General features: G+C 38.8%; 2 protein-coding genes across 9 annotated transcripts; one reads left to right on the top strand and one right to left on the bottom strand.

Annotated features, from left to right (window-relative positions):
* Positions 1-1,127: 1,127 nt before the first annotated feature.
* Positions 1,128-8,289, top strand: cdk5rap1 (CDK5 regulatory subunit associated protein 1). Of its 8 annotated transcripts, none has more exons than XR_008388890.1 (15): positions 1,128-1,765; positions 2,529-2,632; positions 2,715-2,749; positions 4,214-4,314; positions 4,433-4,637; positions 5,171-5,291; positions 5,396-5,629; positions 5,770-5,867; positions 5,961-6,016; positions 6,111-6,241; positions 6,314-6,463; positions 6,900-7,040; positions 7,221-7,355; positions 7,961-8,017; positions 8,157-8,289. XR_008388890.1 is itself a non-coding variant. In XM_053653244.1 (13 exons), the coding sequence occupies exons 1-13, from the start codon at positions 1,492-1,494 to the stop codon at positions 7,293-7,295; spliced, it is 1,725 nt and encodes a 574-aa protein (XP_053509219.1). In that variant the 5' UTR covers positions 1,128-1,491; the 3' UTR covers positions 7,296-8,189. The 8 variants fall into 8 exon arrangements, 1 of the variants encoding a protein (XP_053509219.1); XR_008388891.1 differs by having other exon boundaries at positions 7,961-8,023; positions 8,157-8,246; XR_008388887.1 differs by having other exon boundaries at positions 7,221-8,017.
* Positions 8,290-8,367: 78 nt separating this feature from the next.
* LOC128625143 (bactericidal permeability-increasing protein) lies at positions 8,368-16,406 on the bottom strand. The gene is made up of 16 exons (XM_053653245.1): positions 16,133-16,406; positions 14,702-14,822; positions 14,082-14,196; positions 13,465-13,596; positions 13,232-13,387; positions 11,995-12,058; positions 11,858-11,918; positions 11,643-11,734; positions 11,370-11,546; positions 10,492-10,551; positions 9,158-9,325; positions 9,010-9,077; positions 8,885-8,927; positions 8,742-8,805; positions 8,591-8,667; positions 8,368-8,505 (listed from the first exon to the last, which is right to left on the bottom strand). Exons 2-16 carry the CDS (start codon positions 14,808-14,810, stop codon positions 8,464-8,466), a joined length of 1,428 nt encoding a protein of 475 aa, XP_053509220.1. The 5' UTR covers positions 14,811-14,822; positions 16,133-16,406; the 3' UTR covers positions 8,368-8,463.

Genomic DNA, 16,406 nt, shown 5'->3' with positions numbered 1-16,406 from the left:
CTTACAGCTCTGTAAGCTTTACCACGGTTTAAAAATTTTTTCCATCTGAGGCATTCAATTTTTTTTCTATCTATCTGTCTATCTATCTATCTTTCTAATCAACTCTACCATTATTGGCATATATTTCAGGCATGAGCACAAGCAGTAATTACGATTCATTCGTTTAAATTTGTTTTCATAGTCGTTCAGAGGGGGAACGCTAAACTGAATCAGTCTGCCCTCGCTGGAACACTAGCATGCTGACATTGAGCTGCCATTTCTCATGAGTGAGCACTGAGTGAGTGGATGCTGTAGTCTCTGGCCTTGGTGTGACGCTTCAGCTCCAGATAACAGCGGCCAATCTCATGGAACAGCCATGCCTTCTCCAGCCCACCTTGTACCATCTATATATAATAACAGCACATTTATGACCCATAACGTTGCTGGTTTTCTTTTAGATGTTGTTACAATGATGTTGTTAGATGACATGTGCGAGTTCGGACGCGATCCACAAATGAATGCAAGGCAGAGTTGTGTGTGTGACAAAAACATATTTGTAAAAAAAAATTTATTTGCAAATCTCATTTTATTTATTTGACAATTTATTTTTGTGAAACTACGAACATATTTGTGAATCTCAATGCATTTGTCAATTTGTTAAATTTTTTTGTAAATCTCTAAATTTTTTGTGGATTGTAATCTATTTATCTGGAATTATGAAACAATTCTAATCCCATAGTTTAAAAAATAGGAGTACTGCTTGCTGAAAATTCATCATCAGGGGAAGAAGAAGAAAAAACAAGTCATGAGAAATAAAAAATAAAAAGTGACTGAAATTGAACTGAACTGAAACACATGAAAGATAGTTTAATATATAATATATATAATATATAGTTTAAACATAGTTCTTAATGTCAATTTGGAGGAGAGCATGGCAAATTTTTTATATAGTTTTGACAAAATCAAAGAACTGAAAATACACAGGTCATACATAAACTTCCTGTAGACATTAATAAACGAAGATGATTCATTTGTCAATTTGATTAAGTGTCAAAAGTTATCCTCTCCCCCAAAGTCTATAAATCCACTCATCTTTTGATAAAAGTTCTAACAGTAGATAAAAAATAAGTTTTTATTAAATAAAAAAAGATGCCCCCCCCCCCGGTCCATGAATCGTATAATTGACTTTTATTTTGAAACCAGACCTCTTTTGGCGTGCTTGTACATTCATATAGCGAGGTTACATGTGATTATTATTATTGTTATTTTTAAATATGTATTTCCTTCCATACGTTACTCTGTAATAGCTCAGGTAAAAGAAAAGTGCAACTAATTTAGCCGGAATTGCATAACTCCTTCAAAACATTTTACCTCAGGAACATTCTTGAATCTTGTTAACATCTTTGCTAGGCGTTTAGACTTAGCCAGACACCACTGGCTTAATAACTTCCGGTCCAGGACTGATTTATTAAAATAAAATTAATTGTAATAAATTTTCCATTTCCTTCAGAAATGAAAGCTGCAGGGAGTCTCAGACTCTTTATGTTTAGCGTTTATAAAAGTTTATCTCGACGCGCACGCGACTATCACCGACGTTATTGCTCCACGGGCGCGACTCCAACAGTTAACGAGGATGAGAGCAGGCTGAGGGAATTTAAAACCAGACTGCGGTCCGGCCCGGGTTTAACCAACTTTATTAAACATTCTTCTGCAAATAAGAACAAAGTTCATGAATATGAAGAGCTGTATCTTCCAGAAAACTCTGCGGAGGCAAATCTACGCAAAGGTGAGAGCACATGCTAAAGACGCTAACTACATTTCCACTAAATAACATGGGTCATGTTCTAAATCACACTAGCACACTAAGTAGGATGGCAGAATAGTGCACAACTTCAGTCACTTCTTTCTTACTCACTTATCCACATAAATAAAACGGGACCTAGCTATCATGTTACTATTTAGAATGATAATGTACAGTCTTCTCCATTAATATTGGCACCCTTGGTAAATATGAGCAAAGAAGGCTGGGGAAATAGGTGTGCAACAATTATTGGCACCCCTATGAATTCATATGAGAAAAATATATTTGAAGTATATTCCCACTGATATTTTACTTTTTTTTTTAAGTACACCTGGGTGACTAGGAACAGGAAATTGTTCAACCATGACTTCCTGTTTCACATTTGTATAAGTATGAGGTAACACATAGGCCAAATTCCCTTAGTCATTCATAACAATGGGTTAGACCAAGGAATATAGCTGTGATGTGCAGCAAAAGGTTGTTGAGCTTCACAAAATGGGAAGTGGCTATAAGAAAATAGCACAAGCATTATTAATATGTGTATTGATTCTCCTCTCACAGCCCTCATTAATTCATCTTCAGATGTTACAAAATGATTTTTCTGTAAGTGGCTTGCAATAGCATACGTCTACCAGAGGAGGCTCCAAATCCCGACATGCTCAAAAGTTACACACTGCATCTTTAAATGTACTTTTGAAATTTCACTCGTGCTTTTAAACGTCGACTTTCTCTATCACTTTTATCATAGTGTATTTTGAAACGTACGGCTGTCAAATGAATGTGAATGACACGGAAATCGCCTGGTCCATTCTTCAGAAAGGAGGCTACCAAAGGACAGCTGATCTCTCAGAGGTACTTTTTGCTATTTGTTTAAACTATTTTCACAAAAGTTTGCTCCGGTTTAATTCTTATATATATTGAAATTCCCTCACAGGCAGACGTGGTGCTGCTTGTCACCTGCTCCATAAGGTAGGAATTCTGCTGCGATAAAAGTGACATATATATATATATATATGTGTGTGTGTGTGTGTGTGTGTGTGTGTGTGTGTGTATATATATATATATATATATATATCATGTAAATTTTTGTATGTAATGTTTTGGTTTGAAAAGTGAAATATTAAATATGAAAAAAGGACATTTTGACCTCTAAAATACTGATATCGGCGAATACAAATTCTAAAATAATTTGTTATTTTGCTGCTCACTCCTGCACATGTAAAGTAGGTTTTTTTGTTTTGACAGAGATTTCTTATCCTTGCTTATCTTATGTACCAAGCACTCTAAACAGTTCAGGACTGTTTACAGTTCATTTTGTTTTCTTTGGGTATTTCACATATTATCGTGATCAAAATGCATAGCTATATACAGTAGGGGTCCATAAGTGTTTGGACAGAGACACAATTTTCATTTACACTACCCGTCAAAAGTTTGGGGACACTCGACTAAAATGTTTCTCATGATCTTAAAAAAAACCTTTTGATGTGAAGGTGTATGATTAAATGTTTGAAATCGGTGTTGTAAACAAAAATATATTTGTGCCGACATATTTGTTTCTTTCATTAGAAAACGAACATTTTATTTACAAAAAAATATTTTTTAAATGGACGACTCGGAGCGAAATATCCCGAAAAGCAGCCGATAAGAGTCCAGTGTAGGTGAGAACTACGTTAATACTATTTAAAAAGCGTCTCAGGGAAATTCCTCAAGAAATTGGTTGAGAAAATGCCAAGAATACATTTCTGGAAATTCTAGGCAAAAAGTGTGTCTACTTTGAAGATGCTAAAATATAAAATTATTATAAAATAATAATATATCATATAAAATTTATTTAGGATTTTTTTTTATAACAACATAATTCCCGTAGTTGCAGTTGTGTTATTCCAGAGTTTTGATGACTTTATTATTATTCTTAAATGTGGGGGGGAATAAATAAATAAAAAGTAGTGTACATTTTAAATATTGTTGGACCCGACTGCTTAGCACTACTTCGGCGCGGTCAAAACACTCTGCTTCAAAAACGAAGTCTTAGCAAGTTTTGAATACAGTCAAAATATCTAGTATTTCCTATTATATTATATTATATAACAATAAACCGAATATAAGCTTTTTAAACTTATTTCTAGACAATTTAAAGCTTGAAGCAGTCTTGTTCTACTGGCAGATCTTTTTGCTCATTTTATTTCTAGAAAGAACAAAATAATCTGGCAATACAATAAGAACAATATGAAGCTTGAAAAGAATAAAAAAAGGTCTTATATTTAGTTTCTTGTCATCTAGTAATAGGAAATAATAGATATATTTGACTATATCCAAGATATCTTAACTTGCCGAGATGTCGTTTTTTTGCAGCACGTTAATTGTTTACATATTTTCAGGGATGTGTGATGGCTCAGTAGCATTGAATTTACTTCTGTTTTCTGTTCTGCGCAGGGAAAAAGCAGAGCAGGTGATCTGGAACAGACTCAAACAGCTTGGAGTCCTCAAAAAGAAGCGGCCAAAGGATGATGTCCCGTTAAAAATAGGAGTACTGGGTAAGTTTTGTCTACAAGTTTATTTCTCAACTTGTGTGTTTTTGTGTTTGTGGAAGAAGAGTTTGGGATTTTTTTAAACGTGTGTGTGTGTGTGTGTGTGTGTGTTCCACTCATCCAGGCTGCATGGCAGAGCGACTGAAGACTGAGCTGTTAGAAAGGGAGAAGGTGGTGGACGTCATAGCAGGACCCGACGCTTACAGAGACCTACCACGACTCCTGTCTCTCGCTCATGGAGGTCAGCGAGCCAGCAACGTCCTGCTTTCTCTGGAGGAGACCTACGCTGATGTCATGCCGATCCATCGTGCAGGACACAGCGCTTTTGTGTGAGCATGAAGGTTCCCATGCTCAAAGGCATTCTTAAACACTTTTTGAAAAAAATAAAATAAATAAATTTTAAGAAAATTTTGCTAAAAAGTGTTAATTTCCACTGCGTAAGGAGACTTTTGGGGACGCCCTTGTACAGTATATTGCAAAACATTTTTACACATGGCTGAGATGAAAAACGTCAGCAGATCAGAGAACAGATGATCGAGGTTAATTGATGGAGTTTGACAACGTAGGAAGTACAGGTCGTGATCAGCTGGAGCTCTTCATGGCATCCTCTTCAGGATCGTAGAAAAATAGTGAATAATAGCAACGGGCGTGACTTCACATTTTCAGATCTGATTAGAGAACAATCCAGAAAGTTACCTTTATTTCACCATCCACATTCAGACCTAACACGACGGCAAAAAAAAAATAAAAAAAATTCGCTCCACTCTTCGAATGCACACTGAAGCTCTCTGATTGACTTCCCTTCTTTCAAGGGAAAGTCACGCTCATCCTCTTCATCTCACGCTCTGATTTTATCCATCAGGTCCATTATGCGTGGCTGTGACAACATGTGCAGCTACTGTATCGTGCCTTTCACTCGCGGGAGAGAGCGGAGCAGACCCATGTCCTCCATACTGGAAGAAGTGCGCAGGCTTTCTGACCAGGTGACTACTTCTTCCTCTTCTTCTTTTTTAAAGCTATACTCTAGTTATTATTCATTGATAAAACGTGTACTATATATTTGTGTGAATTATTCCGGTGGCTGTAGGGAGTGAAGGAGGTGACTCTGTTAGGGCAGAATGTGAACAGCTACAGGGACGTCTCGGAGACGCAGATCAGCACCTCGGGGCTGGTTTCAGATCTGAGTCGGGGTTTCAACACGGTGTATCGCAAAAAGCATGGAGGCCTACGTTTCGCTGATCTTCTGGACCGGGTCTCCACAATCGATTCTGACATGAGGATACGTTTCACCTCTCCACATCCCAAAGACTTTCCGGATGAGGTATACAGGTTACTGATACCGTAGTTCCTTATAGGACCGTAATTCCTTTTAGTCCGTATGAAAAAAGTACTCGCTGCTCGACTTTAATAGGCTTTTCAAGACTATTCAAATATATTTGCGTGTATGTTTGTTTTATGTAGGTATTAGAGTTGATCCAGGAGAGGAACAACATCTGTAAGCAGATCCACCTCCCAGCTCAGAGCGGCAGCAGTCGGGTTTTACAATCCATGAGACGCGGGTAAGATGGCGATAAGAATTCACACAACCAGGAGAGTTTCTCTCGGACGCCTCGAGCCTCACGTTAAGTCACGTTGCTCTCTATTTTTAACAGCTACACCAGGGAGGCGTACCTGGACTTGGTGGAGAACATTCGAAAGATAATCCCAGGTTTATTTCAGGATTATTAACCAGTCAGCGTGTAAAATCTAGTAATCCAGTGCAAGTTAAAAACGCTATAAATACACATCGTTTCTACACTCAGGGGTCAGTCTGAGCAGTGACTTCATTGCCGGGTTCTGTGGCGAGACGGAGGAGGACCACCAGCAGACGCTGTCTCTGCTCAGGGAGGTGGGCTACAACGTAGGCTTCCTGTTCGCCTACAGCATGAGGAAGGTGAGCGGTCGCATCGCTCGTACACAACCTAACATTATTTGTAGAAAGCGCTAACACCTGATTTCTCTACAGAAAACGCACGCGTACCACCGTCTCCAAGACGACGTCCCTGCCGAGGTAAAGCAGAGGCGTCTGGAAGAGCTCGTATCTGTGTTCCGAGAGGAAGCTGATAAAGTGAACGCAGCTCTCACAGGGAGCACGCAGCTCATCCTAGTGGAGGGAGTGAGTACTGCAAGGAACTGTCAAATATTTATTTATTTATTTATTTATTTATTTATTAAACTTATGTCAAGGTATGACTTTCGAGGTAGTGGGAAACAAACATAGTCTCCTCCAAGAATGCTTGGTCTGAGAACCAAAAGCTCATGAAGTAGAAACAAGCTAGCTAGCTAACGTAGCTAGCTTAACTAACTACAGTAATCTTTTTTATTGCCCGGTGAAAGCAGCCATATTAAAATTGATATGAAGTTCATATGCTAAACTTAAGGTTGAGGACACTCTCTCAACTTGCTGGCTCATTTTCTTCGTTTTTTTTTTCTTCTATGGAATTTCACATTTTTATTCAAACAGCATAAAAGCGGACGAAAGATTGTTCGTGTGATCCCTTGCATAATGCTACTTAGATCCCGTAAAATTTGATTGTCTTTATATGTTGCAGGAGAGTAAAAGGTCACCCGAGGATCTTTGCGGTCGGAATGACGGCAACGTCAAAGTGATTTTTCCCAGAAAGGATCTGCCCTCTGATCCCACAGGCACTATTACTGCCCCTGTTAAAGCGGGAGACTATGTACTAGTGAAGGTGAGATGAAAACATTCTTTGTTCGTTCTCTGCTCAGTTCAAAGTTACAATCAGTGCACATTGGCATGGGTAAAGCTGCTACTTTATGTCTGTGTGATTTACTCTGTGTTGCCGTAATATAAGAGTGCTGCATGGTTGCGACGATCGTTTGCCGGATCTTTCTGCTTTTTTCCTTTATAGATTACTTCAGCGAACTCCCAGAGCCTACGAGGCCACGCCTTCAGCCACACCTCCCTGACTGGCAGTAGGAAATGAACTTGAGTGGCATAGTAAGGAACAGGCCACTGGACCTTAACAAGGGCTTCCCAAACAAGGGTTTGTGACCCTTGATTTCCAAGTAGGGTTGCAAGAGAAATTCACATTCTCCTGTTTTGTTTGGTTAATTTATTTCACAAATCGTTATTAAAATTTTTTAGCAACTGTGAAGACTTGAAATCCTCGTTGGAGTCGCATTCAACCAACCCACATATACATGAGTATACTTGCTGTGTTAATCTTTAAAAAATATATATTTTCTGACATGCTACAATAGCTTAGGAAGTCAGCAATAAAATGAACAAATTACCCATCCATCTATCTCTCTCTTCTATGGAGCTGTTAACAGAACCAAATGTCCCTGCAGTTGTTGTCTGGTTTCCCACTGAAGCTAAGTAGGGTTGAGCCTGGCCAGTACCTGAATGGGAGACCTCCTGGGGAGAACTAATGTTGCTCATGGAAGTGGTATTAGTGAGGCCAGCAGGGGGCACTCACCCTGTGGTCTGTGTCTAACTCTGTTAAACCTGACTGACAGGAATGTTTTGGCTCAGACATGTCATCTAGTGAACGTCATGTTGCCGCTGCTTCGGCTTACACACAAAGTAACTTTTTAAATAAGTGACAGCCTACAGTGGTTGTAACTCACCATGTTGTCTGTTACGTAGAGGCCGAGCACTCCGGCATTGTTGTACACGAAGCTGAGGGACTATGTACAGATAAGGGTGAGGGTGAGCTCTAACATCAGGCTCTTAAATTTTCTTGTGCATCTCTTTTCAGTTCAAGGTTACAATCAGATGCACATTGGCACTGATGAACCTGTCCTTAATCAGTTCTTTACTGCTCTTTCTGTCTTTTTTGCAGACTATGTCAGCGAACTCCCAGAGCCTGCGACGAGGCCATGCTCTGAGCCACACCTCCTTGAGTGACAACAGGAAATGGACTTGTGCCAAGCATCGTAATGAACAGGCCGCTGTATGTTAACATGTTCCTCAGGCCTTGGATGGAGTTGATGGGGGCAAAAAAAAAACCAGACGTAGAAATTATGTTTATTTATTTATTTATTTATTTATTTATGAATTTGTATAAAGGTCATTTATAGTTGTAAAGAAAGGAAGCAAACAGTTTTGTTTGTAAAAGGAATCCACTGTTAGTAGACATCAGGTAAGGCCTATCCGGTGAACTGGACGTCTGTCCCGATTAACACATAATCCTAGCCAAATGTTCAGAATCAAGGATTAGATACATTTATTAAAAAGGGCATCTGTTATAAAGTTGACCAAATTTCATTCTCGTACCTTCAGGATCTGTAGCTGAGTGTTGACCAGATTCATGTTTCCAATGGCAGGTAGAGGATATCCTTGAAGTAGGAGAGCTGTTGAGAGCATTTCAGAGATTTAAAAAAAAAAACAATAAAAGAAATCACAATGGATCAGATCATGTACTCACCATTAACCACGGGTATCACGACAGCTTTCATGATCATGGTGAGAAAACTGTCGAGTGATTTCACCTGTTGGACATGAAAATGATTGGACATTTAGATTTATGCTTCAGCAGATGTATTAAAATTGGTCTGTTTGACCTTGTACCTGAAACGGTCCCACGTAGCTCGTCGCTAATGTCATGTCCATTCTATAGAAATATATGAATAAATAAATTAAAATCCCATATGTTCAGACAGAATATTTACGGTTTATTACATTCTGGAACTTACTCGTTGAGACTCAAATTTCCAGCCACTGTGAGGCCACTGACGTAAATCCGAGCGCTCACGCTGGCATTCTGAAAACAAAACACGTGTATCACGTGTCAAGAAATATTTAACTCCTCCCAGAAAGTCACGTCATGTCGGTGTTACTCACGACGTTGAGGACGAAGAGAGGAGACAGCGTGGCGTTGGGCTGAATGGCGTAGGCTGTAACTGTGCTGCTTGCCTGCAGCGTCACGTTGTCGGGCTCAAATGAGACATTCGGCTCCTTCTCAGCCTTCACCAGGAGCTTCATCATCAGCCCAGGGTACTGCTTAGCAATCTGGAGTTGCACGTTAAAGAGTTACTTCATGCAAACATGCTAATGATAAGTCGAGAGCTCGGAATTATACGATAATAATCTGAGACTTTTAGAAAAAAATTTAAGATATTGAATTTCTATGACTGTAAGTATTTTTTTGAGTAGAACCTTATAATTCCAAGGTTACCCTATTAAAGGGATACTTCACCCAAATATTGTCATGCTGAATATTGCTGAGTGTAGTTATGCTTCACACAAATATGATATATGATATATCTACGGTAAATATATTCTTCAACCAAATCGGCAACTGCTAAACATGACTCATTAAAGGGATATTTAACCTAAACATCCACGTGTTCAAACAGTTCTTCACCCAAATATGCAGCTGCTAAGTATTGCTCATTACAGAGATCCCTTACCCAAAACATGTTAAAGAATTCTTCAGCCAAAACACTACAAATGTCACATACTCTCCAATCCAAAAATACCCATGTTAAATGTTTTCAGTTAAGGAAATATTTCACCAGAACAATGCTAATAATGACCAGTAAGATCATGCTAATTAATTTTAGCCACCATCTTGAAGGTGGAATTTATTCTCAACCTTTTTTCTATTATACACATGCAAAGAAATGCTCTAGAGCAAATATGCGTTCAAAATAATGAAATTAAATGTTTCTCCATTAAAAAACAAAAACACTATAATGAGCAGTAAACAGTCATAAATGGAACAAAGGCGATATTTGGTGTGACGACCCTTTGCTTTAAAAGAAAAAAAAAGTAGTCTCAGGTATAATTAGTGCAGTTTTATAAGGTAATGAGCTGTAAGTTTTATGGAGTATCTTGCAGAACCAGACACGGTTCTTCTTTGCTTCTTAATTTGCAGCAAAATCCAGCAGCCTTCAGTGTGTTTTTTTTGTCTGAAAAGTGTATCTTACCACTTAATATGCTGCTTAATTTACTGACATACAAACATTTTTAATGTTTAATTTTGTGCTGGAAAACTAATGTATGGGAATCTAAAATGTTTTTGTACTTACTGGATAATGTAGACGTTGTAAAATAAAAGTCTATAACAAAGTTTGTATTAAAAATAGGGTGCCTAAAACTTTTGCTCAAAACCTCTTTGAGTGTTAAGAAAACCACAAAATGAGTGTTAAGAAAATGGCAAGTTTTTTTCTTACTTGTGGAATGAAGGTCCCAAATGTCTTTGTGTTCAGTCGAATAGGAAAACTGGAAGGGATCTGGAAAGATACATATTTTACACTCCGTTAATCTATGAATGTGATTTAGTGCACTACAAAGTCCACAGGAAAAAAGTAAAGCTCTGTTTCATTATAGAGAATCTAAAGTTAATTTGAGAATTAGTGGCACCCTTGATGAAAAGATCAACAACAACAACAACAACAACAACAAAAATCCTGCTTAAAGACACTTGTAGAAAATCTTGAACCCTCCTCCATGCAAAACATTTCAAACTCCATTTTGTTGTCAGGTTTGTGAATGGACATGACCAATTCAGAAAAGGAACATTCAGATGAATTCAGCTTCCCAAGGTCACGAGTTTGAATCCTGATGATCCCACAGTCATCCGTTACTGGGAGTCCAAAAGAGCAAAAATTGGCCTTTTCTCTCTGGGTGGGAAGGATCACATACTGTACTCTCTCTTCCCTGTCAATCACAGTGACACTAGCCAATTATGGGCATCTGTGTATGGGTTCATGTATGTGGAAGAGGGTAGATAGCACTTTCCTGTAATGCTGCATGAGTTCAAAAATATTCGGCTGGCTGGCTTCATGTGTCTCAGAGGAAGCACGTGTCATGTATAATGAAATTAGAGAGAAAATGAAGGGAAAAATCCAGAGACTGGTACAAAATGTGAGTTTTGTGTGATATGACCATTTCTGTCTTGACTGGGTGTATGTCTGGGGTCTTGGCCTCCTGGCAGAGACGCAGGTTTTAATCTCAAATTTCTAAAGGGTGCAAATATTTCTAGAGTTATAGTATTATTGATATAGTATTCATTTTTCATAAGAAACAGACAGCAGTGGTTGTAGCTCACCATGTCGTCTGTTACGTAGAGGCTGAGCACTCCGGCGTTGTTGTACACGAATCCGGCTGAGTTCAGGGTGAAGGCTGATAATCCGATATACATCATGTTGCTGTCCTGAGCAGGCAGGGAGAACGGTGTAGGGGAGAACGGGGGCTCCTTATGCTGCCCGATGTTGTAGAACTCCCCCTGCAGAGCATGAGAGAGAGAGAGACAGAGAGAGACGTGAAAAGATAAATATTACATATAGACTTTTTTTTCAGGGGGAATTCAGCTTCAGCTCACCTTTAAACTGAGATCAATGCTGGAATTAGATATGAGTGGAGACTCCACCATGGAATACTCGATTTCAGCGTACTTGTCAACTTGTGCGAGAACTAAAACGTATGAAAGCATGTAAATATCAGTCTTCTGGGATTTTAGTCATGTTCATGTCAAAGCGTAAGGGATATAGTTGAATATATCGTGTGTTGAATATTGCGCGTGCATATCGACCCTACCATTTAGAGTTTTCAGATGGGGATTCATCTCCTCTATGGCTTCAGCCACCAGAGAACAGATCTAAAACAACAAGCATTTTTAACGAAATGAAAAGCACCTGATTTCCTTCCGTTTTACTTACTTGGCGTGTTGATACCTGTTTCTGTAGCGCACTGCGCAGAGCCTTCTCGATGTAGTCCTTAAACAGATTATACAGCCAGCTGAGTGAGTGGAAAGGAAATGGAATAAAATATTATTTACTGGAAATATCAATTTCTCTGTGCAGGTTAATATAAACATAATACAAACAATGTCAGAGGTAGTGACTGCTCCGAGTTGAAGGAATTCATTTTTTTTCTCATGCATCTAACAACAATTGAAATAAAGCGTTCTGTTGTTTGTAAAAACATATTACATCACGTGGAAAAAGAGTAAACCGTGATGGTTCCATTTTTCCTTGTTAGGAAATTGTAGTGAAGTATTCAGGGAATTTTTACAGTATTTTCCCAGTCACTTAAACTATATTTAGGAACACTTTAAAGAGTAAATAGGTAATAGGTTGAAACTGGCCAATTGAAAAAAAATGGGCGGCTGTGGCTCAAGTGGTAGAGCGGGTTGTCCACTAATCGTACGGTTGGTGGTTCGATTCCCAGCCCACATGACTCCACATACTGAAGTATCCTTGGGCAAGACACTGAACCCCAAGTTGCTCCCAATGGCAAGTTAGTGCCTTGCATGGCAGCTATACTACCACTGATGTGTGAGTGTGTGTGTGTGAATGGGTGAATGAGACTCAGTGTAAAGCGCTTTGGATTCTAACTGCTAAGGTTAAAAAAGCGCTTATATAAGTGCATTACCAAAAGTTTGTATTCTGGGTGAATCTCTGCCAACTTTACCCTCAGATTCTAGTTCTTGGCTGACAGGAGTGGAGCTCAATGGGGTCTTCTCCTGTCGTAGCCCATCCCATGATGTGTTGTGCATTCTGGAGATGCCTTTCTGCTCACCACGTTTGTAAAGAGTGCTTATTTGAATCTGGTCATTCTCCTCTGACCTCTCAGTCATCAACAAGGCATTTCCATCGGCAAAATTGCGACGCGCTGTATGTTTTTTTGCTTTGTTTTACGTACCATTCGGTATAAACTCTAGAGAAATACACAAACCAGCCCATCTAACACCTGCTAAACTTCTAGTTACTTATTAGCTCGTGTACAAGTGCAAAATCAAAGAAGCAAACCTCAAACATGTTTTGTAAATTGTTAAATTCATAATTTGATACTTGCTCTCATGATCTTTTTAAAAACTGGAAGTTATAGTGATACACCAAAAACCGTGAACTCTTATTTATAGAGATAATTTTATACCTAGCTTGGTATGTAGCAGATGTGATGGATTACCTGGCACCTCCATGAAACTTGATATTGACATTGCCAACAGAGGCTGCACAGTTAGCACTGCTGACCACCGGACGCCCCGTGTCATCGCCTTTAACGCTGATGGTGGCGCTGATGCTGAGTCCGCTAACGGACAAGTCGAACGATCCGCTGTCCTTTCTACAAAACGTACATCATGTTCAGTACAAATATCTTACAGTACACAGAAAATAGACAATCGTGTGACATTTGCATACATGATTCTGAGGTATTTGACCCTCCAGTTGCCATGCAGGTTAATGTAGGCGTCGCCGATGGACAGACGCACCCCGGTGCCAGGTACCAACCCCACAGCCGACTTGGGCAACCCGAGATCTAGGATCTGTATGCTGTTGGGGACAGAAAGAATGAAATATAACGAGGGTTATCAGGATCAGTCCACAAGTAATGTGTCATATTTCATCATTTTTCAGCTGTTTTTTTTCTTCTGCAGAAATATATGCAGGACATTGGTTTCATAATTATCGGTACCTCTACGATTCTCCCCTGTAAAGAGCAACATCACAGGCAGACATTTGCAATCAGTGACCTTCATATGGTATGTAAAAACTAATACACAAACATATATACATATAAATACTTTACTGACTGACCAAACTACATATTTTGTCTCTCCCCCCCAAAGAAATTCAATTATTAAATCTCTAAATTATATATTGTTAGATAACTATCTATTATGTTGACGTGGAGCAGGATGGGTTTCATTCTGATACAAGTCAAGATTAAAAAAAAAAAATCTCTTAGAATAAGTAACCTGGTAATATTTTGTCCATTTTAAGATAGAAATAGAAGAAGAGTAGATTTTCCGCCTCACCCTGTCAGACTATACGAGACTTTGCCTATGGGAGACACTTTCTCCGAGCCGCTCATGTCTGGGATTTTGACGGTTTTGAGCTTCTTCTGTAGGGTGACAAGGCCAATCTGACGACCTGCAGGAGAAACAACCGCTCAGAAATATGAAATTGTACAAAGATGAAGCGGAAAATGCAAAATAAAATGGAGTTCCTTTGAATATCAGGCCTTTTTATTGTAGCTGTACTAGGATTTCAGAATGGCAGTAGACTGAGATATCTCAGATCTTGATTCCTCTGTAATAGAGGAGAAGACTCACAGCTGTTATCTTGGCAAAGGGAGGTAGCACAAAGTATTGACTAAAAGGGTGGCAATAATTGTTGCACACCTATATTTAACAAAGTTTTTTTTATATATATAAACCTGTGGTGTGTTTGCAATTGTTTGATATCCATAAGAGCAGAGTATTTTTGTAAATTTTTTGAACAAAGATCAAAAAGGTTAAACATTAAAGACAATTTTTCACAGCCTTCTTTGCTCCATATTTACCAAAGGTGCCAATATTAGTAGAGGGCACTGTATATTACTGTATTTTTGTTTGCTATATGAACTATTCAGACTTGTCTATAGTGCAGTACTCACCATACTCGAGTCCCTTCTGTGTGATTCTAACTATAACTCCGGGGTTAGTTCCTGAAGCCTCCGGAGAGAAAAAGGTGAGCAAAGCCAACACACACCACAGAGACACCATGTCCACTCTGACCTGAGACACACACACACACACACACAAGTGGGCACCAGGCCAGATCAGCAGCATGTGTGTGTAATCTGTCTCTCCGTAAATCCCTTGGGCTATTTTGGAAACCTGACACTTTTGCAAGCGTTCTCTTGCCAAGTCAAAGCTTTTAATCACACTAGATAACACACACACACACACGTTTCAGTCAGACAATCATGTGACCTGTGCTGATAAAAACACTGACTGAAATTTTCTTTAAGGAGCATTATACGGCAATCCAGGGCCACATTCAAAGTTGATTATAATAACTTGTAGTAATTTGATAATTAACAGTAGTGTCTTTTCTTGAATTTCTTTCCCTCACCTGTGCATGCATAGAAATAAGTTGAAAACTAAAGAGTTTAGAGTTGAGCAAATGTTACAGCATTTTATTTGACAGAAAAGCAACACTTTTTTTTGTCCAGTGATTGATGTAACTATTGTACCATATGAACAATGACATGAATGAACAAAGTTAAAAAAAGGTTGCTTATGTCTTCAAATTCATTCTACATTTATCAGAGTTAACAAGGCCTTTATTGTTTTTTATCGACTCACAGTAACGTATCCATTTCAGCATGTGACTAACAGGAAGTTCGTGAACTTCCTTGTGCGATGGTATGGAACTACCGAGAATGTACTGCTTCAATTATACTGCTACAATTTCCTTGTGTACATATTTTTTGCTAAAGCCTCCACGATCTATAAGAGAAACAGCTGGCATGATTTACGGAGCTGATCTTGAGCAGATCATTCAGGTTATCCCATGGGCCACTGTACCCCAACACAAACCATGTGACCTTTAATACGCTTCTTCCTTAGTGATGTTTGAGATGAGCTGTCTCGATTTACTGTGAAGTCGTGAAAAAGCCGTGTGTCTGTTGAGAAGTCACATGACCGCGGTCAACCCCTGAATTGAATGAAGCCTAGACTTAATTAAACGCATGACCTGTGATTCGTTTGCGTCTTTGTCAAGATAGATCACTGATTGTAAAGATGTAAGATTTCCTCTTGGAAGAATCACTAGAAAAGTACAAACTCTATTTATAGTTATATAGATGTTTATCATGTTAAAAAAAAAAACAGCATTTTAGAAATCAGAGACAATAACCGGTTTTCTCTTATGTTTAGAATATGCTCATGAATAATTGCATTCAGTGTGGCTGCAAGGAAAATTCCTTCACAGTTCATTTTAAACAAGCATTTCCTTTTAATATAAAAGAACAGTCGAAATGTTTACTTTAATCTAACCTTTAATATAATAGTATACAAAGAAGATTTGCATGTAGATTTACCTTCTGATGTTGCAGTAATGCCTTTGGTCTCTGTCTCTGTTTCTCTGTTTGTCAGGAAAGGAGCAGCTCCTGAGTTGGAGTGAATGAGGGAAGTGAAACTTCTCTGTGGAAGCTAATTTACCAGCACGTGTTTCCAAATTCACTTACAGTCCTCGTGCTCCTAACAAGTAACCAGTTGCAGAATGCTTTGAATTCATGGTGCTCATGTTTTTTTCTTTCTTTCTTTTCCCTAGTAACACACTCGGGTAATGACCAAATCCTGGTATTAGACAAT

The sequence above is a fragment of the Ictalurus furcatus genome, chromosome 21, assembly GCF_023375685.1.
Source record: "Ictalurus furcatus strain D&B chromosome 21, Billie_1.0, whole genome shotgun sequence".
NCBI classification, from domain to species: Eukaryota; Metazoa; Chordata; class Actinopteri; order Siluriformes; family Ictaluridae; genus Ictalurus; species Ictalurus furcatus.
Note: the sequence above shows the minus strand (reverse complement) of the source record. Positions and strands in the feature narration are given on the sequence as shown.

What these genes read in the sequence shown, in the direction of transcription:
- cdk5rap1 (XM_053653244.1), top strand. Translation starts at nt 1,492, where the DNA reads ATGAAAGCTGCAGGGAGTCTCAGACTCTTTATGTTTAGCGTTTATAAA. An exon ending in GTTAAAAATAGGAGTACTGG is followed by an intron (nt 4,315 to 4,432) that starts GTAAGTTTTGTC and finishes CCACTCATCCAG; the next exon opens with GCTGCATGGCAGAGCGACTG. An exon ending in CCAAAGACTTTCCGGATGAG is followed by an intron (nt 5,630 to 5,769) that starts GTATACAGGTTA and finishes TGTTTTATGTAG; the next exon opens with GTATTAGAGTTGATCCAGGA.
- LOC128625143 (XM_053653245.1), bottom strand. Translation starts at nt 14,810, where the DNA reads ATGGTGTCTCTGTGGTGTGTGTTGGCTTTGCTCACCTTTTTCTCTCCG. An exon ending in GTCTCGTATAGTCTGACAGG is followed by an intron (nt 13,597 to 14,081) that starts GTGAGGCGGAAA and finishes TGTCCCCAACAG; the next exon opens with CATACAGATCCTAGATCTCG. An exon ending in TTGGGACCTTCATTCCACAA is followed by an intron (nt 9,326 to 10,491) that starts GTAAGAAAAAAA and finishes GTGCAACTCCAG; the next exon opens with ATTGCTAAGCAGTACCCTGG.